The 26,849-nt window shown below is 55.9% G+C and overlaps 1 protein-coding gene across 3 annotated transcripts in view; it reads left to right on the top strand.

Moving 5' to 3' along the window:
• SHC1 (SHC adaptor protein 1) overlaps positions 1 to 26,849 on the top strand; it is an 89,458-nt gene that overhangs the window by 35,370 nt on the left and 27,239 nt on the right. For 2 of the 3 annotated variants that reach the window (XM_088460992.1, XM_088460991.1), the window contains 2 exons: positions 17,664 to 17,825; positions 26,757 to 26,827. In XM_088460992.1, coding sequence (XP_088317118.1) covers positions 17,667 to 17,825; positions 26,757 to 26,827 — 230 coding nt within the window. In that variant the 5' untranslated portion in view covers positions 17,664 to 17,666. Of the gene's footprint in view, positions 1 to 16,718; positions 17,826 to 26,756; positions 26,828 to 26,849 lie in introns of those variants that run through there. The other variant, XM_088460990.1, reaches the window with a different exon arrangement.

Here is a 26,849-nt window from a genome sequence, read left to right as displayed (position 1 = left end):
CAGGCGCAGGGACACACCACTCACAGTGCACTACAGGCGCAGCCACACACCACTCACAGTGCACTACAGGCGCAGCCACACACCACTCACAGTGCACTACAGGCGCAGCCACACACCACTCACAGTGCACTACAGGCGCAGCCACACACCACTCACAGTGCACTACAGGCGCAGCCACACACCACTCACAGTGCACTACAGGCGCAGCCACACACCATCACGGTGCAGTACAGGCGCAGCCACATACCACTCACAGTGCACTACAGGCGCAGCCACACACCACTCACAGTGCACTACAGACGCAGGGAAACACCACTCTCAGTGCACTACAGGCGCAGCCACACACCACTCTCAGTGCACTACAGGCGCAGCCACACACCACTCACAGTGCACTACAGGCGCAGCCACACACCACTCACAGTGCACTACAGGCGCAGCCACACACCACTCACAGTGCACTACAGATGCAGGCACACACCACTCACAGTGCACTACAGGCGCAGGGAAACACTACTCACAGTGCACTACAGACGCAGCCACACACCACTCACAGTGCACTACAGACGTACTGACACACCACTCTCAGTGCACTACAGGCGCAGCCACACACCACTCACAGGGCACTACAGGCGCAGCCACACACCACTCACAGTGCACTACAGGCGCAGCCACATACCACTCACAGTGCACTACAGGCGCAGCGACACACCACTCACAGTGCACTACAGGCGCAGCGACACACCACTCACAGTGCATTACAGACGCAGCGACACACCACTCACAGTGCACTACAGGCGCAGCGACACACCACTCACAGTGCACTACAGGCGCAGGTAAACACCACTCACAGTGCACTACAGACGCAGTGACACACCACTCACAGTGCACTACAGACGCAGGGAAACACCACTCACAGTGCACTACAGACGCAGCGACACACCACTCACAGTGCACTACAGGCGCAGGTAAACACCACTCACAGTGCACTACACAGTGCACTACAGACGCAGCGACACACCGCTCTCAGTGCACTACAGACATAGCGACACACCACTCACAGTGCACTACAGGCGCAGCCACACACCACTCACAGTGACCTACAGGCGCAGCCACACACCACTCACAGTGCACTACAGACGGAGCCACACACCACTCACAGTGCACTACAGACGCAGCGACACACCACTCACAGTGCAGTACAGACGCAGCGACACACCACTCACAGTGCACTACAGGCGCAGCCACACACCACTCACAGTGACCTACAGGCGCAGCCACACACCACTCACAGTGCACTACAGGCGCAGCCACTCACAGTGCACTACAGGCGCAGTGATACACCACTCACAGTGCACTACAGGCGCAGGGACACACCACTCACGGTGCACTACAGGCGCAGGGACACACCACTCGCAGTGCACTACAGGCGCAGCCACACACCACTCGCAGTGCACTACAGGCGCAGCCACACACCACTCGCAGTGCACTACAGGCGCAGGGACACACCACTCACAGTGCACTACAGGCGCAGCGACACACCACTCACAGTGCACTACAGGCGCAGCCACACACCGCTCACAGTGCACTACAGGCGCAGCCACACTCCGCTCACAGTGCACTACAGACGCAGGGAAACACCACTCACAGTGCACTACAGACGCAGCGACACACCACTCACAGTGCACTACAGACGCAGCCACACACCACTCACAGTGCACTACAGGCGCAGCCACACACTACTCACAGTGCACTACAGGCGCAGCCACACACCACTCACAGTGCACTACAGGCGCAGCCACACACCACTCTCAGTGCACTACAGACGCAGCGACACACCACTCTCAGTGCACTACAGACGCAGCCACACACCACTCACAGTGCACTACAGGCGCAGCCACACACCACTAACAGTGCACTACAGGCGCAGCCACACACCACTCACAGTGACCTACAGGCGCAGCCACACACCACTCACAGTGCACTACAGATGGAGCCACACACCACTCACAGTGCACTACAGACGCAGCGACACACCACTCACAGTGCACTACAGGCGCAGCCACACACCACTCACAGTGACCTACAGGCGCAGCCACACACCACTCACAGTGCACTACAGACGCAGGGAAACACCACTCTCAGTGCACTACAGGCGCAGGCACACACCACTCACAGTGCACTACAGGCGCAGGGAAACACTACTCACATTGCACTACAGACGCAGCCACACACCACTCACAGTGCACTACAGACGTACTGACACACCACTCTCAGTGCACTACAGGCGCAGCCACACACCACTCTCAGTGCACTACAGGCGTAGCCACACACCACTCACAGGGCACTACAGGCGCAGCCATACACCACTCACAGTGCACTACAGGCGCAGCCACACACCACTCACAGTGCACTACAGCCGCAGCGACACACCACTCACAGTGCACTACAGGCGCAGCGACACACCACTCACAGTGCACTACAGACGCAGCGACACACCACTCACAGTGCACTACAGGCGCAGCGACACACCACTCACAGTGCACTACAGGCGCAGGTAAACACCACTCACAGTGCACTACAGACGCAGTGACACACCACTCACAGTGCACTACAGACGCAGGGAAACACCACTCACAGTGCACTACAGACGCAGCGACACACCACTCACAGTGCACTACAGGCGCAGGTAAACACCACTCACAGTGCACTACACAGTGCACTACAGACGCAGCGACACACCGCTCTCAGTGCACTACAGACATAGCGACACACCACTCACAGTGCACTACAGGCGCAGCCACACACCACTCACAGTGACCTACAGGCGCAGCCACACACCACTCACAGTGCACTACAGACGGAGCCACACACCACTCACAGTGCACTACAGACGCAGCGACACACCACTCACAGTGCAGTACAGACGCAGCGACACACCACTCACAGTGCACTACAGTCGCAGCCACACACCACTCACAGTGACCTACAGGCGCAGCCACACACCACTCACAGTGCACTACAGGCGCAGCCACTCACAGTGCACTACAGGCGCAGTGATACACCACTCACAGTGCACTACAGGCGCAGGGACACACCACTCACGGTGCACTACAGGCGCAGGGACACACCACTCACAGTGCACTACAGGCGCAGCCACACACCACTCGCAGTGCACTACAGGCGCAGCCACACACCACTCGCAGTGCACTACAGGCGCAGGGACACACCACTCACAGTGCACTACAGGCGCAGCGACACACCACTCACAGTGCACTACAGGCGCAGCTACACACCACTCACAGTGCACTACAGGCGCAGCTACACACCACTCACAGTGCACTACAGGCGCAGGGACACACCACACACAGTGCACTACAGGTGCAGGGAAACACCACTCACAGTGCACTACAGGCGCAGGGAAACACCACTCACAGTGCACTACAGGCGCAGCGACACACCACTCACAGTGCACTACAGACGCAGCCACACACCACTCACAGTGCACTACAGACGCAGGGAAACACCACTCACAGTGCACTACAGACGCAGTGACACACCACTCACAGTGCACTACAGACGCAGGGAAACACCACTCACAGTGCACTACAGGCGCAGCCACACACCACTCACAGTGCACTACAGGCGCAGCCACACACCACTCACAGTGCACTACAGGCGCAGCCACACACCACTCACAGTGCACTACAGGCGCAGCCACACACCACTCACAGTGCACTACAGGCGCAGCCACACACCACTCACAGTGCACTACAGACGCAGCCACACACCACTCACAGTGCACTACAGGCGCAGGGACACACCACTCACAGTGCACTACAGGCGCAGCCACACACCACTCACAGTGCACTACAGGCGCAGCCACACACCACTCACAGTGCACTACAGGCGCAGCCACACACCACTCACAGTGCACTACAGGCGCAGCCACACACCACTCACAGTGCACTACAGGCGCAGCCACACACCACTCACAGTGCACTACAGGCGCAGCCACACACCACTCACAGTGCACTACAGGCGCAGCCACACACCATCACGGTGCAGTACAGGCGCAGCCACACACCACTCACAGTGCACTACAGGCGCAGCCACACACCACTCACAGTGCACTACAGACGCAGGGAAACACCACTCTCAGTGCACTACAGGCGCAGCCACACACCACTCTCAGTGCACTACAGGCGCAGCCACACACCACTCACAGTGCACTACAGGCGCAGCCACACACCACTCACAGTGCACTACAGGCGCAGCCACACACCACTCACAGTGCACTACAGATGCAGGCACACACCACTCACAGTGCACTACAGGCGCAGGGAAACACTACTCACAGTGCACTACAGACGCAGCCACACACCACTCACAGTGCACTACAGACGTACTGACACACCACTCTCAGTGCACTACAGGCGCAGCCACACACCACTCACAGGGCACTACAGGCGCAGCCACACACCACTCACAGTGCACTACAGGCGCAGCCACACACCACTCACAGTGCACTACAGGCGCAGCGACACACCACTCACAGTGCACTACAGACGCAGCGACACACCACTCACAGTGCACTACAGGCGCAGCGACACACCACTCACAGTGCACTACAGGCGCAGGTAAACACCACTCACAGTGCACTACAGACGCAGTGACACACCACTCACAGTGCACTACAGACGCAGGGAAACACCACTCACAGTGCACTACAGACGCAGCGACACACCACTCACAGTGCACTACAGGCGCAGGTAAACACCACTCACAGTGCACTACACAGTGCACTACAGACGCAGCGACACACCGCTCTCAGTGCACTACAGACATAGCGACACACCACTCACAGTGCACTACAGGCGCAGCCACACACCACTCACAGTGACCTACAGGCGCAGCCACACACCACTCACAGTGCACTACAGACGGAGCCACACACCACTCACAGTGCACTACAGACGCAGCGACACACCACTCACAGTGCAGTACAGACGCAGCGACACACCACTCACAGTGCACTACAGGCGCAGCCACACACCACTCACAGTGACCTACAGGCGCAGCCACACACCACTCACAGTGCACTACAGGCGCAGCCACTCACAGTGCACTACAGGCGCAGTGATACACCACTCACAGTGCACTATAGGCACAGCCACACACCACTCACGGTGCACTACAGGCGCAGGGACACACCACTCGCAGTGCACTACAGGCGCAGCCACACACCACTCGCAGTGCACTACAGGCGCAGCCACACACCACTCGCAGTGCACTACAGGCGCAGGGACACACCACTCACAGTGCACTACAGGCGCAGCGACACACCACTCACAGTGCACTACAGGCGCAGCCACACACCGCTCACAGTGCACTACAGGCGCAGCCACACTCCGCTCACAGTGCACTACAGACGCAGGGAAACACCACTCACAGTGCACTACAGACGCAGCGACACACCACTCACAGCGCACTACAGACGCAGCCACACACCACTCACAGCGCACTACAGGCGCAGCCACACACCACTCACAGTGCACTACAGGCGCAGCCACACACCACTCACAGTGCACTACAGGCGCAGCCACACACCACTCTCAGTGCACTACAGACGCAGCGACACACCACTCTCAGTGCACTACAGACGCAGCCACACACCACTCACAGTGCACTACAGGCGCAGCCACACACCACTAACAGTGCACTACAGGCGCAGCCACACACCACTCACAGTGACCTACAGGCGCAGCCACACACCACTCACAGTGCACTACAGATGGAGCCACACACCACTCACAGTGCACTACAGACGCAGCGACACACCACTCACAGTGCACTACAGGCGCAGCCACACACCACTCACAGTGACCTACAGGCGCAGCCACACACCACTCACAGTGCACTACAGACGCAGGGAAACACCACTCTCAGTGCACTACAGGCGCAGCCACACACCACTCACAGTGCCCTACAGGCGCAGCCACACACTACTCACAGTGCACTACAGGCGCAGCCACACACCACTCACAGTGCACTACAGATGCAGGCACACACCACTCACAGTGCACTACAGGCGCAGGGAAACACTACTCACAGTGCACTACAGACGCAGCCACACACCACTCACAGTGCACTACAGACGTACTGACACACCACTCTCAGTGCACTACAGGCGCAGCCACACACCACTCTCAGTGCACTACAGGCGCAGCCACACACCACTCACAGGGCACTACAGGCGCAGCCACACACCACTCACAGTGCACTACAGGCGCAGCCACACACCACTCACAGTGCACTACAGCCGCAGCGACACACCACTCACAGTGCACTACAGGCGCAGCGACACACCACTCACAGTGCACTACAGACGCAGCGACACACCACTCACAGTGCACTACAGGCGCAGCGACACACCACTAACAGTGCACTACAGGCGCAGGTAAACACCACTCACAGTGCACTACAGACGCAGTGAGACACCACTCACAGTGCACTACAGACGCAGGGAAACACCACTCACAGTGCACTACAGACGCAGCGACACACCACTCACAGTGCACTACAGGCGCAGGTAAACACCACTCACAGTGCACTACACAGTGCACTACAGACGCAGCGACACACCGCTCTCAGTGCACTACAGACATAGCGACACACCACTCACAGTGCACTACAGGCGCAGCCACACACCACTCACAGTGACCTACAGGCGCAGCCACACACCACTCACAGTGCACTACAGACGGAGCCACACACCACTCACAGTGCACTACAGACGCAGCGACACACCACTCACAGTGCAGTACAGACGCAGCGACACACCACTCACAGTGCACTACAGGCGCAGCCACACACCACTCACAGTGCACTACAGACGCAGCCACACACCACTCACAGTGCACTACAGACGCAGCCACACACCACTCACAGTGCACTACAGGCGCAGGGACACACCACTCACAGTGCACTACAGGCGCAGGGACACACCACTCACAGTGCACTACAGGCGCAGCCACACACCACTCACAGTGCACTACAGGCGCAGCCACACACCACTCACAGTGCACTACAGGCGCAGCCACACACCACTCACAGTGCACTACAGGCGCAGCCACACACCACTCACAGTGCACTACAGGCGCAGCCACACACCACTCACAGTGCACTACAGGCGCAGCCACACACCACTCACAGTGCACTACAGGCGCAGCCACACACCACTCACAGTGCACTACAGGCGCAGCCACACACCATCACGGTGCAGTACAGGCGCAGCCACACACCACTCACAGTGCACTACAGGCGCAGCCACACACCACTCACAGTGCACTACAGACGCAGGGAAACACCACTCTCAGTGCACTACAGGCGCAGCCACACACCACTCTCAGTGCACTACAGGCGCAGCCACACACCACTCACAGTGCACTACAGGCGCAGCCACACACCACTCACAGTGCACTACAGGCGCAGCCACACACCACTCACAGTGCACTACAGATGCAGGCACACACCACTCACAGTGCACTACAGGCGCAGGGAAACACTACTCACAGTGCACTACAGACGCAGCCACACACCACTCACAGTGCACTACAGACGTACTGACACACCACTCTCAGTGCACTACAGGCGCAGCCACACACCACTCACAGGGCACTACAGGCGCAGCCACACACCACTCACAGTGCACTACAGGCGCAGCCACACACCACTCACAGTGCACTACAGGCGCAGCGACACACCACTCACAGTGCACTACAGACGCAGCGACACACCACTCACAGTGCACTACAGGCGCAGCGACACGCCACTCACAGTGCACTACAGGCGCAGGTAAACACCACTCACAGTGCACTACAGACGCAGTGACACACCACTCACAGTGCACTACAGACGCAGGGAAACACCACTCACAGTGCACTACAGACGCAGCGACACACCACTCACAGTGCACTACAGGCGCAGGTAAACACCACTCACAGGCACTACACAGTGCACTACAGACGCAGCGACACACCGCTCTCAGTGCACTACAGACATAGCGACACACCACTCACAGTGCACTACAGGCGCAGCCACACACCACTCACAGTGACCTACAGGCGCAGCCACACACCACTCACAGTGCACTACAGACGGAGCCACACACCACTCACAGTGCACTACAGACGCAGCGACACACCACTCACAGTGCAGTACAGACGCAGCGACACACCACTCACAGTGCACTACAGGCGCAGCCACACACCACTCACAGTGACCTACAGGCGCAGCCACACACCACTCACAGTGCACTACAGGCGCAGCCACTCACAGTGCACTACAGGCGCAGTGATACACCACTCACAGTGCACTACAGGCGCAGCCACACACCACTCACGGTGCACTACAGGCGCAGGGACACACCACTCGCAGTGCACTACAGGCGCAGCCACACACCACTCGCAGTGCACTACAGGCGCAGGGACACACCACTCACAGTGCACTACAGGCGCAGCCACACACCACTCACAGTGCACTACAGGCGCAGGGACACACCACTCACAGTGCACTACAGGCGCAGGGACACACCACTCACAGTGCACTACAGGCGCAGCCACACACCACTCACAGTGCACTACAGGCGCAGCCACACACCATCACGGTGCAGTACAGGCGCAGCCACACACCACTCACAGTGCACTACAGGCGCAGCCACACACCACTCACAGTGCACTACAGACGCAGGGAAACACCACTCTCAGTGCACTACAGGCGCAGCCACACACCACTCTCAGTGCACTACAGGCGCAGCCACACACCACTCACAGTGCACTACAGGCGCAGCCACACACCACTCACAGTGCACTACAGGCGCAGCCACACACCACTCACAGTGCACTACAGATGCAGGCACACACCACTCACAGTGCACTACAGGCGCAGGGAAACACTACTCACAGTGCACTACAGACGCAGCCACACACCACTCACAGTGCACTACAGACGTACTGACACACCACTCTCAGTGCACTACAGGCGCAGCCACACACCACTCACAGGGCACTACAGGCGCAGCCACACACCACTCACAGTGCACTACAGGCGCAGCCACACACCACTCACAGTGCACTACAGGCGCAGCGACACACCACTCACAGTGCACTACAGACGCAGCGACACACCACTCACAGTGCACTACAGGCGCAGCGACACGCCACTCACAGTGCACTACAGGCGCAGGTAAACACCACTCACAGTGCACTACAGACGCAGTGACACACCACTCACAGTGCACTACAGACGCAGGGAAACACCACTCACAGTGCACTACAGACGCAGCGACACACCACTCACAGTGCACTACAGGCGCAGGTAAACACCACTCACAGGCACTACACAGTGCACTACAGACGCAGCGACACACCGCTCTCAGTGCACTACAGACATAGCGACACACCACTCACAGTGCACTACAGGCGCAGCCACACACCACTCACAGTGACCTACAGGCGCAGCCACACACCACTCACAGTGCACTACAGACGGAGCCACACACCACTCACAGTGCACTACAGACGCAGCGACACACCACTCACAGTGCAGTACAGACGCAGCGACACACCACTCACAGTGCACTACAGGCGCAGCCACACACCACTCACAGTGACCTACAGGCGCAGCCACACACCACTCACAGTGCACTACAGGCGCAGCCACTCACAGTGCACTACAGGCGCAGTGATACACCACTCACAGTGCACTACAGGCGCAGCCACACACCACTCACGGTGCACTACAGGCGCAGGGACACACCACTCGCAGTGCACTACAGGCGCAGCCACACACCACTCGCAGTGCACTACAGGCGCAGCCACACACCACTCGCAGTGCACTACAGGCGCAGGGACACACCACTCACAGTGCACTACAGGCGCAGCGACACACCACTCACAGTGCACTACAGGCGCAGCCACACACCGCTCACAGTGCACTACAGGCGCAGCCACACTCCGCTCACAGTGCACTACAGACGCAGGGAAACACCACTCACAGTGCACTACAGACGCAGCGACACACCACTCACAGTGCACTACAGACGCAGCCACACACCACTCACAGTGCACTACAGGCGCAGCCACACACCACTCACAGTGCACTACAGGCGCAGCCACACACCACTCACAGTGCACTACAGGCGCAGCCACACACCACTCACAGTGCACTACAGGCGCAGCCACACACCACTCTCAGTGCACTACAGACGCAGCGACACACCACTCTCAGTGCACTACAGACGCAGCCACACACCACTCACAGTGCACTACAGGCGCAGCCACACACCACTAACAGTGCACTACAGGCGCAGCCACACACCACTCACAGTGACCTACAGGCGCAGCCACACACCACTCACAGTGCACTACAGATGGAGCCACACACCACTCACAGTGCACTACAGACGCAGCGACACACCACTCACAGTGCACTACAGGCGCAGCCACACACCACTCACAGTGACCTACAGGCGCAGCCACACACCACTCACAGTGCACTACAGACGCAGGGAAACACCACTCTCAGTGCACTACAGGCGCAGCCACACACCACTCACAGTGCCCTACAGGCACAGCCACACACTACTCACAGTGCACTACAGGCGCAGCCACACACCACTCACAGTGCACTACAGATGCAGGCACACACCACTCACAGTGCACTACAGGCGCAGGGAAACACTACTCACAGTGCACTACAGACGCAGCCACACACCACTCACAGTGCACTACAGACGTACTGACACACCACTCTCAGTGCACTACAGGCGCAGCCACACACCACTCTCAGTGCACTACAGGCGCAGCCACACACCACTCACAGGGCACTACAGGCACAGCCACACACCACTCACAGTGCACTACAGGCGCAGCCACACACCACTCACAGTGCACTACAGCCGCAGCGACACACCACTCACAGTGCACTACAGGCGCAGCGACACACCACTCACAGTGCACTACAGACGCAGCGACACACCACTCACAGTGCACTACAGGCGCAGCGACACACCACTCACAGTGCACTACAGGCGCAGGTAAACACCACTCACAGTGCACTACAGACGCAGTGACACACCACTCACAGTGCACTACAGACGCAGGGAAACACCACTCACAGTGCACTACAGACGCAGCGACACACCACTCACAGTGCACTACAGGCGCAGGTAAACACCACTCACAGTGCACTACACAGTGCACTACAGACGCAGCGACACACCGCTCTCAGTGCACTACAGGCGCAGCCACACACCGCTCACAGTGCACTACAGGCGCAGCCACACTCCGCTCACAGTGCACTACAGACGCAGGGAAACACCACTCACAGTGCACTACAGACGCAGCGACACACCACTCACAGTGCACTACAGACGCAGCCACACACCACTCACAGTGCACTACAGGCGCAGCCACACACCACTCACAGTGCACTACAGGCGCAGCCACACACCACTCACAGTGCACTACAGGCGCAGCCACACACCACTCTCAGTGCACTACAGACGCAGCGACACACCACTCTCAGTGCACTACAGACGCAGCCACACACCACTCACAGTGCACTACAGGCGCAGCCACACACCACTCACAGTGCACTACAGGCGCAGCCACACACCACTCACAGTGACCTACAGGCGCAGCCACACACCACTCACAGTGCACTACAGATGGAGCCACACACCACTCACAGTGCACTACAGACGCAGCGACACACCACTCACAGTGCACTACAGACGCAGCGACACACCACTCACAGTGCACTACAGGCGCAGCCACACACCACTCACAGTGACCTACAGGCACAGCCACACACCACTCACAGTGCACTACAGACGCAGGGAAACACCACTCTCAGTGCCCTACAGGCGCAGCCACACACCACTCACAGTGCCCTACAGGCGCAGCCACACACTACTCACAGTGCACTACAGGCGCAGCCACACACCACTCACAGTGCACTACAGATGCAGGCACACACCACTCACAGTGCACTACAGGCGCAGGGAAACACTACTCACAGTGCACTACAGACGCAGCCACACACCACTCACAGTGCACTACAGACGTACTGACACACCACTCTCAGTGCACTACAGGCACAGCCACACACCACTCACAGTGCACTACAGGCGCAGCCACACACCACTCACAGTGTACTACAGGCGCAGCCACACACCACTCACAGTGTACTACAGGCGCAGCCACACACCACTCACAGTGCACTACAGGCGCAGCCACTCACAGTGCACTACAGGCGCAGTGATACACCACTCACAGTGCACTACAGGCACAGCCACACACCACTCACAGTGCACTACAGGCGCAGGGACACACCACTCACAGTGCACTACAGGCGCAGCCACACACCACTCACAGTGCACTACAGGCGCAGCCACACACCACTCGCAGTGCACTACAGGCGCAGCCACACACCACTCACAGTGACCTACAGGCGCAGCCACACACCACTCACAGTGCACTACAGATGGAGCCACACACCACTCACAGTGCACTACAGACGCAGCGACACACCACTCAAAGTGCACTACAGGCGCAGCCACACACCACTCACAGTGACCTACAGGCGCAGCCACACACCACTCACAGTGCACTACAGGCGCAGCCACACACCACTCACAGTGCACTACAGGCGCAGCCACACACCACTCACAGTGCACTACAGGCGCAGCCACACACCACTCACAGTGCACTACAGGCGCAGCCACACACCACTCACAGTGCACTACAGGCGCAGCCACACACCACTCACAGTGCACTACAGGCGCAGCCACACACCACTCACAGTGCACTACAGGCGCAGCCACACACCACTCACAGTGCACTACAGGCGCAGCCACACACCACTCACAGTGCACTACAGGCGCAGCCACACACCACTCACAGTGCACTACAGGCGCAGCCACACACCACTCACAGTGCACTACAGGCGCAGCCACACACCACTCACAGTGCACTACAGGCGCAGCCACTCACAGTGCACTACAGGCGCAGCCACACACCACTCACAGTGCACTACAGGCGCAGCCACTCACAGTGCACTACAGGCGCAGCCACACACCACTCACAGTGCACTACAGGCGCAGCCACACACCACTCACAGTGCACTACAGGCGCAGCCACACACCACTCACAGTGCACTACAGACGCAGCGACACACCACTCTCAGTGCACTACAGACGCAGCGACACACCACTCTCAGTGCACTACAGACGCAGCCACACACCACTCACAGTGCACTACAGACGCAGCCACACACCACTCACAGTGCACTACAGGCGCAGCCACACACCACTCACAGTGCACTACAGGCGCAGCCACACACCACTCACAGTGCACTACAGGCGCAGCCACACACCACTCACAGTGCACTACAGGCGCAGCCACACACCACTCACAGTGCACTACAGGCGCAGCCACACACCACTCACAGTGCACTACAGGCGCAGCCACACACCACTCACAGTGCACTACAGGCGCAGCCACACACCACTCACAGTGCACTACAGGCGCAGCCACACACCACTCACAGTGCACTACAGGCGCAGCCACACACCACTCACAGTGCACTACAGGCGCAGCCACACACCACTCACAGTGCACTACAGGCGCAGCCACACACCACTCACAGTGCACTACAGGCGCAGCCACACACCACTCACAGTGCACTACAGGCGCAGCCACACACCACTCACAGTGCACTACAGGCGCAGCCACACACCACTCACAGTGCACTACAGGCGCAGCCACACACCACTCACAGTGCACTACAGGCGCAGCCACACACCACTCACAGTGCACTACAGGCGCAGGGAAACACTACTCACAGTGCACTACAGACGCAGCCACACACCACTCACAGTGCACTACAGACGTACTGACACACCACTCACAGTGCACTACAGGCGCAGCCACACACCACTCACAATGCACTACAGGCGCAGCCACACACCACTCACAGTGCACTACAGGCGCAGCCTCACACCACTCACAGTGCACTACAGGCGCAGCCACACACCACTCACAGTGCACTACAGGCGCAGCCACACACCACTCACAGTGCACTACAGGCGCAGCCACTCACAGTGCACTACAGGCGCAGCCACACACCACTCACAGTGCACTACAGGCGCAGCCACACACCACTCACAGTGCACTACAGGCGCAGCCACACACCACTCACAGTGCACTACAGGCGCAGCCACACACCACTCACAGTGCACTACAGATGGAGCCACACACCACTCACAGTGCACTACAGACGGAGCCACACACCACTCACAGTGCACTACAGACGCAGCCACACACCACTCACAGTGCACTACAGGCGCAGCCACACACCACTCACCGTGCACTACAGGCGCAGCCACTCACAGTGCACTACAGGCGCAGCCACACACCACTCACAGTGCACTACAGGCGCAGCCACACACCACTCACAGTGCACTACAGGCGCAGCCACACACCACTCACAGTGCACTACAGGCGCAGCCACACACCACTCACAGTGCACTACAGGCGCAGCCACACACCACTCACAGTGCACTACAGGCGCAGCCACACACCACTCACAGTGCACTACAGATGCAGCCACACACCACTCACAGTGCACTACAGGCGCAGGGAAACACTACTCACAGTGCACTACAGACGCAGCCACACACCACTCACAGTGCACTACAGACGTACTGACACACCACGCACAGTGCACTACAGGCGCAGCCACACACCACTCACAGTGCACTACAGGCGCAGCCACACACCACTCACAGTGCACTACAGGCGCAGCCACACACCACTCACAGTGCACTACAGGCGCAGCCACACACCACTCACAGTGCACTACAGGCGCAGCCACTCACAGTGCACTACAGGCGCAGCCACACACCACTCACAGTGCACTACAGGCGCAGCCACACACCACTCACAGTGCACTACAGGCGCAGCCACTCACAGTGCACTACAGGCGCAGTGATACACCACTCACAGTGCACTACAGGCGCAGCCACACACCACTCACAGTGCACTACAGGCGCAGGGACACACCACTCACAGTGCACTACAGGCGCAGCCACACACCACTCGCAGTACACTACAGGCGCAGCCACACACCACTCGCAGTGCACTACAGGCGCAGGGACACACCACTCACAGTGCACTACAGGCGCAGCCACACACCACTCACAGTGCACTACAGACGCAGCGACACACCACTCACAGTGCACTACAGACGCAGCGACACACCACTCACAGTGCACTACAGGCGCAGCCACACACCACTCACAGTGACCTACAGGCGCAGCCACACACCACTCACAGTGCACTACAGGCGCAGCGACACACCACTCACAGTGCACTACAGACGCAGCCACACACCACTCAGTGCACTACAGGCGCAGCCACACACCACTCACAGTGACCTACAGGCGCAGCCACACACCACTCTCAGTGCACTACAGGCTCAGCCACACACCACTCACCACGTCATCTCCAGGAAACATATACAACCATCGGTACATCGAGTTCTATCGGATCTGACTGAAGCGTTTGCTTTTGACTGTACCCTACGGCAAGCACTGCGAGCACTTCGGTGTATAATTCAACCAGGTAACCTGTACTATGACGCTGCCTGTTAATTATGTACGTCCCAGAAACGGCGTGAAAACACTCTGGTACGCCTGCGTCTGCAACTCCACTTCCCCCTACTACTGCCCTGCCCCTGTTACCACCCACAAACGGCCTCTCCTGTCACTCATTCCACTGGGCTGTCTTTGCAGGGCGAGCAAGATAAATCCGATCGCTCGTACTAGTTTGCGCACGCGCGCTGCGAACTACACGTATGCGGACATCGTCTGCAGCGAGCGGGTCTGAATCAGGTCCACAGTCTACTACAGACGCTGGGATGTCACATTACCTGCACAGGAATGAGTTTTACACACGTACAAAAGGGCAGGTGAAGCACAACGGCATGGCGTGAGAAAAATCCGCGGCCTCTGCATTGTAGCGCTTCTTACTCAGTCGCACATAGATGTACTAATGTCTTCAGGACCTGGCGTGCAGTATGAGGACACATCTGTATTATAAATCATACCCGTGACCATATACAGATGGCTTCCAATATCTATCTTCCCCAACCAAGAATATTGGAGGGCGCCTCGCAGGTGCACTACCTGTATATGATCACGGCCGTGATTTGTAATATCCTCATCCGGTACAGGAGGGACTGATAGAACACATTACTTCTGCTGAGATCTGGCCATATGATCTGCCTTCTAGTCATTGAATTGTCTCCATGACAACAGACTCTTTAAGAAGCAGCATTTTAATGACAAGCTTTATCCTTTTATGAGGCTATATTTCCGCCATCGGGTCATCTGTGACTGAGGATGATGGGAGTGGTAGTTCTGGGGAACGGCCGCACCTCTTCCAGGCAACGATTGATCAGCATATGCTGTGCCCACAATTAGATTGCTAGCTCTAGAGGCGGGCGGGCGGGCATGCCAGGGGGTGGAATGTTATGATGATGAGATGTTTGCTGTGGAGCTGCTTTGGCTTTCGGGCGTAGGAAACGAGCCTCTTCCTGTCAGCGAGGTATGTGAGTCAGCACAGAGCCTGCCATTGGCTGGGCCTCCCCTTCTCCCATGTGAATGGGTAATCAGGCAGTCAGCTTCTTCCATTCATGCAGACTGGTCCTCCACAGCGCTGCCTCTCCTGGGACTGCAGGGATGGAAGAGAGCTGAAAGGACTATTACGGTCCCTCCTGGAGCTCGGGGGGCAGCCCAGCCGGTCACATGGATTAGCAGACCTGTCTGGCTGACCTCTCCTCTGTGTGCAGTAACACCACCAGTGTCACCTCTTCCTCCCATCGCTGCTGATACATCCATAATCTCTCTTCCTTCCTCTGGGTGTGGAGGTGGGGGTACCGTCCTCTTGTCACACAGCCGTGCTCAGGGGCTCTCCGCTCGGATGGGACGCATTGATTGCTCAGGGGGGGAGTGTGGGGCCCCATCTCTGTCTGTACAAACATCTCTGGGCTGATGGATTCTATACTGGACTCTCCTCCTGTCCAGCGCTGAGCGGTGGGGGGCGAGCACCATATAGCATGCCATCGGAGGGGGCTTGCGTGTAACATTCCGTGTCCTGTGTCGTCGCTGCCACCGGACTATGAGACCCGGACCCTTTGTTGCTGTAGAGTGCAAGCTGCCGGTCAGCATCATGGATCTCCTTCCCAAAACCAAATACAACCACCTTCGCAATGAGTCCGTCAGCTCTGCGGAGGATGCCGTAGGCACAGGGCCCCCTACTCCCTGTGTGGATATGATGGTGGCCGAGTCCTTGCCCAGCTCCTCCTCCTCCTCTTCTATAGCCCCTATGCTGCCCATGGCTGAGCTGTCCTCCGAGTCCGAGGACAGCCCCACCACGCTCTGCTCTTTCTTTCCGAAAATGGCCAATCTCAAGCTGTCTAACCCGGCCAATCTCCTCAGCCTGCGCAGCTTCTCCGGGGCAGGGAAAGAGACGAGCAGCCCCGGGGATCAGGCCGACAACAGCCCAGACTCAGGAAGGACTTTTACTGTTTTCTCCCAGGATATGAACAAACTCAGCTGTGGAAGGAAGTCCCGAGTGGAAGGAGGACAGCTGGCGGGGGACGAGTGGACGAGACATGGCAGCTTCGTCAATAAGCCCACCCGTGGCTGGCTGCACCCAGATGACAAGGTGATGGGTCCCGGTGTCTCCTATCTTGTCAGGGTAAGGATGCTCCTACAAAGAGCCCAAACTGTCTGTGTATTCCTACAGCCCTACCAACCATTATTCCTGTACTTACCCTGCACCCCATCCTACTCTCACCTCTATTCCTGTACTTACCCTGCACCCCCATCCTACTCTCACCTCTATTCCTGTACTTACTCTGCACCCCCATCCTACTCTCACCTCTATTCCTGTACTTACTCTGCACCCCCATCCAACTCTCACCTCTATTCCTGTACTTACCCTGCACCCCCATCCTACTCTCACCTCTATTCCTGTACTTACCCTGCACCCCCATCCTACTCTCACCTCTATTCCTGTACTTACCCTGCACCCCCATCCTACTCTCACCTCTATTCCTGTACTTACCCTGCACCCCCATCCTACTCTCACCTCTATTCCTGTACTTACCCTGCACCCCCATCCTACTCTCACCTCTATTCCTGTACTTACTCTGCACCCCCATCCAACTCTCACCTCTATTCCTGTACTTACCCTGCACCCCCATCCTACTCTCACCTCTATTCCTGTACTTACCCTGCACCCCCATCCTACTCTCACCTCTATTCCTGTACTTACCCTGCACCCCCATCCAACTCTCACCTCTATTCCTGTACTTACCCTGCACCCCCATCCTACTCTCACCTCTATTCCTGTACTTACTCTGCACCCCCATCCTACTCTCACCTCTATTCCTGTACTTACTCTGCACCCCCATCCAACTCTCACCTCTATTCCTGTACTTACCCTGCACCCCCATCCTACTCTCACCTCTATTCCTGTACTTACCCTGCACCCCCATCCTACTCTCACCTCTATTCCTGTACTTACCCTGCACCCCCATCCTACTCTCACCTCTATTCCTGTACTTACCCTGCACCCCCATCCTACTCTCACCTCTATTCCTGTACTTACCCTGCACCCCCATCCTACTCTCACCTCTATTCCTGTACTTACTCTGCACCCCCATCCAACTCTCACCTCTATTCCTGTACTTACCCTGCACCCCCATCCTACTCTCACCTCTATTCCTGTACTTACCCTGCACCCCCATCCTACTCTCACCTCTATTCCTGTACTTACCCTGCACCCCCATCCAACTCTCACCTCTATTCCTGTACTTACCCTGCACCCCCATCCTACTCTCACCTCTATTCCTGTACTTACTCTGCACCCCCATCCAACTCTCACCTCTATTCCTGTACTTACCCTGCACCCCCATCCTACTCTCACCTCTATTCCTGTACTTACTCTGCACCCCCATCCTACTCTCACCTCTATTCCTGTACTTACCCTGCACTCCCATCCTACTCTTACCTCTATTCCTGTACTTACCCCGCACCCCCATCCAACTCTCACCTCTATTCCTGTACTTACCCCGCACCCCCATCCTAGTCTCACCTCTATTCCTGTACTTACCCTGCACCCCATCCTACTCTCACCTCTATTCCTGTACTTACCCTGCACCCCCATCCTACTCTCACCTCTATTCCTGTACTTACCCCGCACCCCCATCCAACTCTCACCTCTATTCCTGTACTTACCCTGCACCCCCATCCTACTCTCACCTCTATTCCTGTACTTACCCTGCACCCCCATCCTACTCTCACCTCTATTCCTGTACTTACCCTGCACCCCCATCCTACTCTCACCTCTATTCCTGTACTTACCCTGCACCCCCATCCAACTCTCACCTCTATTCCTGTACTTACCCTGCACCCCCATCCTACTCTCACCTTTATTCCTGTACTTACCCCGCACCCCCATCCTACTCTCGCCTCTATTCCTGTACTTACCCTGCACTCCCATCCTACTCTCACCTCTATTCCTGTACTTACCCTGCACCCCCATCCATCTCTCACCTCTATTCCTGTACTTACTCTGCACCCCCATCCTACTCTCACCTCTATTCCTGTACTTACCCTGCACCCCCATCCTACTCTCACCTCTATTCCTGTACTTACCCTGCACTCCCATCCTACTCTCACCTCTATTCCTGTACTTACCCTGCACCCCCATCCTACTCTCACCTCTATTCCTGTACTTACCCTGCACTCACATCCTACTCTCACCTCTATTCCTGTACTTACCCTGCACCCCCATCCAATTCTCACCTCTATTCCTGTACTTACCCCGCACCCCCATCCTACTCTCACCTCTATTCCTGTACTTACCCTGCACCCCCATCCTACTCTCACCTCTATTCCTGTACTTACCCCTGCACCCTCATCCTACTCTCACCTCTATTCCTGTACTTACCCCTGCACCCTCATCCTACTCTCACCTCTATTCCTGTACTTACCCTGCACCCCCATCCTACTCTCACCTCTATTCCTGTACTTACCCTGCACCCCCATCCTACTCTCACCTCTATTCCTGTACTTACCCCGCACCCCCATCCTACTCTCACCTCTATTCCTGTACTTACCCTGCACCCCCATCCTACTCTCACCTCTATTCCTGTACTTACCCTGCACCCCCATCCTACTCTCACCTCTATTCCTGTACTTACCCTGCACCCCCATTAAACTCTCACCTCTATTCCTGTCCTGACACTACACCTCCATCCTGTCCTGTCCTGACACTACACCTCCATCCTGTCCTGTACTAACACTACACCTCCATCCTGTCCTGTCCTGACACTACACCTCCATCCTGTCCTGACACTACACCTCCATCCTGTCCTGACACTACACCTCCATCCTGTCCTGTCCTGACACTACACCTCCATCCTGTCCTGTCCTGACACTACACCTCCATCCAGTCTCTAGTCTAGTTCCTTCATTTCTACTTCAGGGTCCATAGGGGGTCCACAGGGTTGACCTTGGGGTATAGGTTGGGAACCAAATCCGGGCACCACGCAGTTAAAGCTTTTAGCTCCCAGGATGCACTGGGTCCACTCTCCCTATAACCCCACCCCCAGCCAGAGGCACCTCAGTTTAAGTTGGTGCCCGGCCGGAATCGGGTCACCGTTTAGTGCAGTGGGGAGCTGATTAGCAGCCCCTAAGCTTTATTTTTTCTAAGTACAGAGTTTTTTTATTTTTACTTTGGATTCTTCAGAGCGGCAGCGTCAGACTGTCCATAGGACGTCTAAGCTGCCGCTCCGTCACCCCGCCGGCGCTGAGACGCCAGTACAGATCTGGGGATCTCAGCGGGACCCCAGAGTCTGTACTAGCCGGACTCTGCGGGCGCCCAGGACTGCTGCCGGATCCACGGGGAGCAGGTAAGGTCGCGGATCACCGCTTGCGGTGATCCGCGCATTTAATATGCAGTCCTGTGCCTCCGGTCTCCGGGGACAGACCGGAGGCGCCGGCAGTGGCGGCGGGCCCCCCATACCCCGTGTGTCCACTAGACCACCAGGGACTTACTGATCGGCGCTGGGAGCCGGCGTCCTGGGAGGTTAATAGCCGGCCAGGGGAGGAAGCTTTCCCTGTTACAGCGGCTCCTCCCCTCAGCTCAGCGCGCCCTTCAGTATGTATAGTCTGGCATCGCTGAACTGCTTCCTCCGCGGGCCACGCTTCTTCTGAGGTCTCCAGCGGCCATTTTCTTGTGGTGCAGCAGCAGAGCTCCGGAGATGGCAGTGAGTCCAGTCCCCCTGCGTACCTCACCATCAGGTCAGTGTACACAGCGCTGTAGCCTTCCCAGACACTGAATCTGGGTAAGTTGAATGCAGTGTAATAGTGCAGTATATTATATGACATGTTTATGTATATATCTGCATTGTATGTGACTTATGCTAGTGCTGACTGTCTGTATTTAATTCTCTCACCTGTCAGTGTATATCTATCCCTTTTCTTTATCTGCCCTAATACAGCTGTACTTAGGGTGGTTCTGAGACCTCACATTTATATACTCGTTGATATTTGTGAGGTTTGTCACATACTGTTGCGTGCTGCACGTTGCCATATTTTAGATGGAACTGTGTGTTGCATACGCTGAAAATGGGTCCCTGCAGCTAATTTTTGGCGTCAGTCAGGACCAGTATAGTGCTGCTTAATATTTCCGCCAAGAGGGTTGGTCAGATATGTCTGACTAGGAGATAGAGCGTTATACTGCACCCATTTTTACTATCCTGCAAGCCATGTGCTGCAGGTGTTAGTGCGGAGGATTTAACTCTTAAAAGGTTCTGTGTGTGGCATCATCTGGTGCCGGCCTCTTTCACGACCCCCTTGGGCGGTTTGTTTTCTCGGGATCCTCTCAATTGCGGATCGCCGGGTGGGCCCCATTGTTGTACCTCACTTGGGGTTACTTCACCATACTGCCCTTTTCATCTCAGGGTATCTCGCAGCTTCTTGCACTCTTCCCCTGTGACACAGACTATCGCTCCCTGCAGGGGTTTTTCGCAGTATATGAATTCCCCCTGGTGCCACGATAGTCTGTCATGCCCCTTGCAGGGATTAGCACAACAGCCACCCTGGGTGGATGTCGTTTTCTACGAAACGCAAATTGGCGTGGTTGACGCCCTGTGGTTACTTCCCAGTTGGCTCTGCATGTACTGGATACTGTTTTGGGCTCTTTCCCTCTTACGGGTGGAAGCCTATTTCAGGTATTATTATCCCTGCTTTAGGGCTGGTAGCAGGTCCATTCTGGTTAGAGTGAATGTTGACCTGCACCTGTATCATACACCCTCAGTATTGCGTGCCTTCGGGTTCCCTGTTGCTGACTAGCGGGTGGATCGCATAGCGGGACTCTGGCTGTTGCCAGATAGGAGGTATTACAACAGTGTTTGGCCTCCTGTCCCAAATTCCCAGAGGGTCATCACGAGCCCCCTCCTGGGGTGGTTGGGCGTGTTACTCGTCTGATTACAGACGTTACTACGCATCCCATTCCTGCGTGGTCCGTAGGTGGTAACTCTGCCTGAAGTCAGTATACTCGCTTTCAGGGGTTGTTACCCATCCTACCATGGCTATAGCATGGTTGGTTAATACTATTGCAGATTGGGCTGATGCATTTGTAACATTTTTTCCACTCCAACACATCGGGGGTTCAAATGTATTTGGTCGCTCTCGTAATATATGCAGTTGTCATAGGTGGAAATGCCTATATTGGATACCAGTCTCCTAACTTTCAGAGTTCCGGCTGCGACTGTATCCTCCGTAATACCCTATGGCTGCGCTCTGGGAATGCAGAGGTGCAGATACCATCTTTAGGGTTGATCTTGGTTGGTCCTGACCTTGACAAGATTGTAGTAACATTGGCAGTATTACTAACGACAAGTTTACCGCTTTCAGCTATGCCCTCTACAAGGCCTCAGACTAATGGTGCATACACACGATCAGATTTTTTCTTCAGATATGGACGATAACGATTTAAAAATCGTTCAGTCGTTCATATCTGAAGGAAAATTGTTCATATCTGACATGCCTGAACGATGGACGATCAACGATGCGCGTTCCCGTTTGTCAGATAACGATATCTGACATCTGATGGGTTTGCAGTCAGACTTGGACGATCCCATTCATTTTAATGCAGTCAAAAATCGTTCAATCGTTCAAATCGTTCAAATCGTTGGTCAAATCGTCCAAATCGTTCAAATCGTTTAATCGTTCAGTCGTTCATCTGACAAGTCTGACAAATCTGACCGTGTGTACGCTCCATTAGTCTGTAAAGTCTTTTTGTCCTCTGGGTCAGCCTAAAGGTCTGTTTCTTCGTAGACTGTCGGCATCTACAAGGGCCGACATATCCAGTACCGAGCAGGCCTGGACTGCCAGCCGATCCTGCTTCTGAACCTACGGATATCTCTTCAGCCTGACGGGACAGGCCTACAACTGGGAGATACCGATTTTCTCAGTTCGCCCGGTACTAGTGTCAAGTTGCCGTGGCTACGTGGGTAGGAGGGTACGCCCTCTTTACAAGGGCCTTACAGATCCAGAAAGCTATGCAGTTGTTGCGGTAAGCGGAGCTAATTAGGCCATCCCCACTATCTCAGCGAGGGACTGGTTGTTCTGCTTTCTTTCTGGTGCGGTGGCTGAATGGTCCTCTTTGGCCTATTCTCTGTCTCAATTCCCTGAGCCAGTTCCTAAAGCTACCTGGGCTCAGGAGGAAATCCCTATGCTCCATCATACGATGTTTGGAACCTGGGGACTTTATGGTATCATATACAGGACGCGTGCCTACGGGTACTTACAGAGACCTTTCCTCAGCATGGGCTGAGGTTTGCTGTATCACAGCAACACTTACAATTTTTCGGGCTCTGCCTGTTGGGACTGTCCTCAGCCCCACAGGGGTTTACCAGTGTTTTGGATTTTCTGACAGTTCTCCTGTTCAGTATATCCCAATGCTCCTGTACCTGGACGGCCTCCTGCTCTTAGCGGGATCACCGGGGTACTTTACAGCCAGGTCAGGATGACTGTGGCTTCAGGGTGCAGACGTTTAATCAACGGGGAAAGAGTCCTCCCTGCATCCCTCTCTGGGTATTCTTCATCTAGGATCCCTGCTGGATTCTCAGAATCTGAGAATTCTTCTGGCGTAAGACGGAATCTCCACTCTTCCATTAGGAGTACGTGGTTGTCTGCGCAGTCGACATATGTCTTTACACTCTGGGATGCATGGTGGAATGGGCTCAGTTCCATTCCAGACCTTTCCATAATTGGTTCATCTCCAGATGGAACGAGTTTTTTCTGTCGGATCACTGTTCAAACGATGATGCTCTCTTTCCGGAGGCAAGTCTGTCCCTGTCCGGGTGGCTATGGCCATCTCGTCCAGGGTATTCTTTGCTATGGACAGTGTCTGGTTCGCATCCTTTTCAGTGCAGTTGGACGTCTGTCGATTCCACCCTGTCAATTAACTTACTCTGGCATAACTCTTGTTTCCCGGTGAACCTGAAAAGGTTCAGTCCGACAGGGTCAGGACAGTGGATTCCTTTTTAGCAACACTGTTTGTTGGGTGGCAATGACAGGTATGTCACATATTCGGACATAGTCCGAGGGTCTCCTCCCGACCATCTCGGCAGCGTTCATTTCAGGAGCTCTCCATTGGGAAGTGGGAGTCCTCAGCCGTCACAACGTGCATCCCGGGGACTAGTCTCTTCCCCAAGAGAGGTTTCATCTCCTGGTGAGCAGGGGGGGCCCCCCTGAGGTGACCCTCAGGGCCTTCTGACTTTATCACACTATGGTGTTACAGTCCAGCTCTGGGGATTCCGAAGCAACCTTCAGCGACTCTTTGTCGATGAAGTGGTCCTTTCACTTTGTGTACCTCTGTTCTCCGGTCTCCCTTCTTCCTCGAGGTCTTTGGAAGTGTTTCAATTGAGACGGAGATGCTTTCCTGCTGGTGGCTCCTGATTGCCCCAGATGTCAGGGGTACTTGGATTTTCGGAGTCTCTCCATCGAAACTCCATTCCTGATGCTTCGCTGCCCGGACCTGTTGTCTCAGGGTCCTTGGTTTTGCCTTGGACCTGGGTCGTTTGTCTTTGACTGTGTCCCTACAGTGGTCTTACGGCTTCCCTGGCTTTGTCATCGTTGGAATGATTAGAGCACATGGATCAGCTTTTGCTGGGACCTACCACAAACTGTGGCAACCATAAATCTTATGGTATTGTACCTGTCGATACAATCCTCCGGTGTCCAGGATTTCCAGATATTCTGGCATTCCTTCCGGCTGGCTTGGGTTTCACACTTGGCCTGGTCTTCCTGACAGTGCGGATCTCTACACTGTCAGTATGGTTAAGATATGGAATTGCTCCACTCTGGTATCCAGTTCATCCTTTGGAGTGTTTTCTGGATTATGCTTCCATTTGTCCTCCCTAGGGACTCCTTGGGAGTTAGTAGTGGTTCTTCGTTCCCTCCGGGGACAGTCAATGGAACCGCTGGTTGTGATAGCCATTACATGGTCTATTGCTTAGGCTCTCTCTTTCTCTCAGGGTGTTTATATCAACCAGGAGAGTGTCTGAATTGGGAGCGTTCTCATGTGGCTCCCTCTTCTGGAGGGCATCATGTCAGGGTGTGAGTTGCTCTCGCCCTGTGTTTCTTCTTAGTGGTTTTCAGGTTCCATATTATTCTGGAACTTATGGTACGGCCATTCTGTCCCCAGTCCTCTCGGCTGGTGTGGCCTCATTGACTGTGGTCCGGCCTCTTTGGATTTATGTGATCCGTTCAGGTTCCTTACGGAAATCGGACTCCTTATTGGTGGTCTGAGATTTCTGGTTTTCACAGGAAAGGATGGCCGGCCTATAACCAAATGTTGGTGGATGGCCTCGTAGGTCTTCCTCAGGGGCCTACCCATGGGTAGGCCTTTCTGTTGTTGATGCTTGTTTTTTCTCGGGCCATGTAACCCTCGTGGGCGGCTCGCTGTGGCGCCTCGGCTGTTTTGCCTTACTAGGTGGCCACGTGGTCTTCTGTCCACACCTTTTTAAGGTTCTAGGCATTGGTTGCCTTTGCCTCTCAGGATGCTTCCTTTTTGGCGACGGATTCTCCTCTCAACACAGGAGCGTCCCCACCCTTGGTTGAACTGCTTTGGGACATCCCCAAGGTCAACCCTGTGGACCCCCTATGGACCCTGAAGTAGAAAACAAGAGATATGGTAAGAACTTACCTTTGTTATCTCTGTTTCTACGAAGTCCATAGGGTCCACAGGGCGCCCGCCCTGACGCACCTGGCTTCATATGGGCTGTGTGGCTGGTCACCGATTTTCCGTCTACCATTTCTGTGAGTATGGTTATTAAGTGTTCCAGTTTTCTCTCTCTTTTTCTCTCCTCCTCCGGCCTTTGGCTACTTACAAACTGAGGTGCCTCTGGCTTGGGGGTGGGGTTATAGGGAGAGTGGACCCAGTGCATCCTGGGAGCTAAAAGCTTTAACTGCGTGGTGCCCGGATTTGGTTCCCAACCTATACCCCAAGGTCAACCCTGTGGACCCTATGGACTTCGTAGAAACAGAGATAACAAAGGTAAGTTCTTACCATATCTCTTGTTTTACCATCTCTTCTCTTGTCTTTCAGTATATGGGCTGTGTGGAGGTTTTGCAGTCCATGCGGGCTCTGGACTTCAATACCCGGACCCAAGTCACACGGTAAGAACCACTGGTCACATGA

The sequence above is a fragment of the Taudactylus pleione genome, unplaced genomic scaffold (genome assembly GCF_031769625.1).
Source record: "Taudactylus pleione unplaced genomic scaffold, aTauple2 ptg000997l, whole genome shotgun sequence".
Lineage (NCBI taxonomy): Eukaryota > Metazoa > Chordata > Amphibia > Anura > Myobatrachidae > Taudactylus > Taudactylus pleione.
Note: the sequence above shows the minus strand (reverse complement) of the source record. Positions and strands in the feature narration are given on the sequence as shown.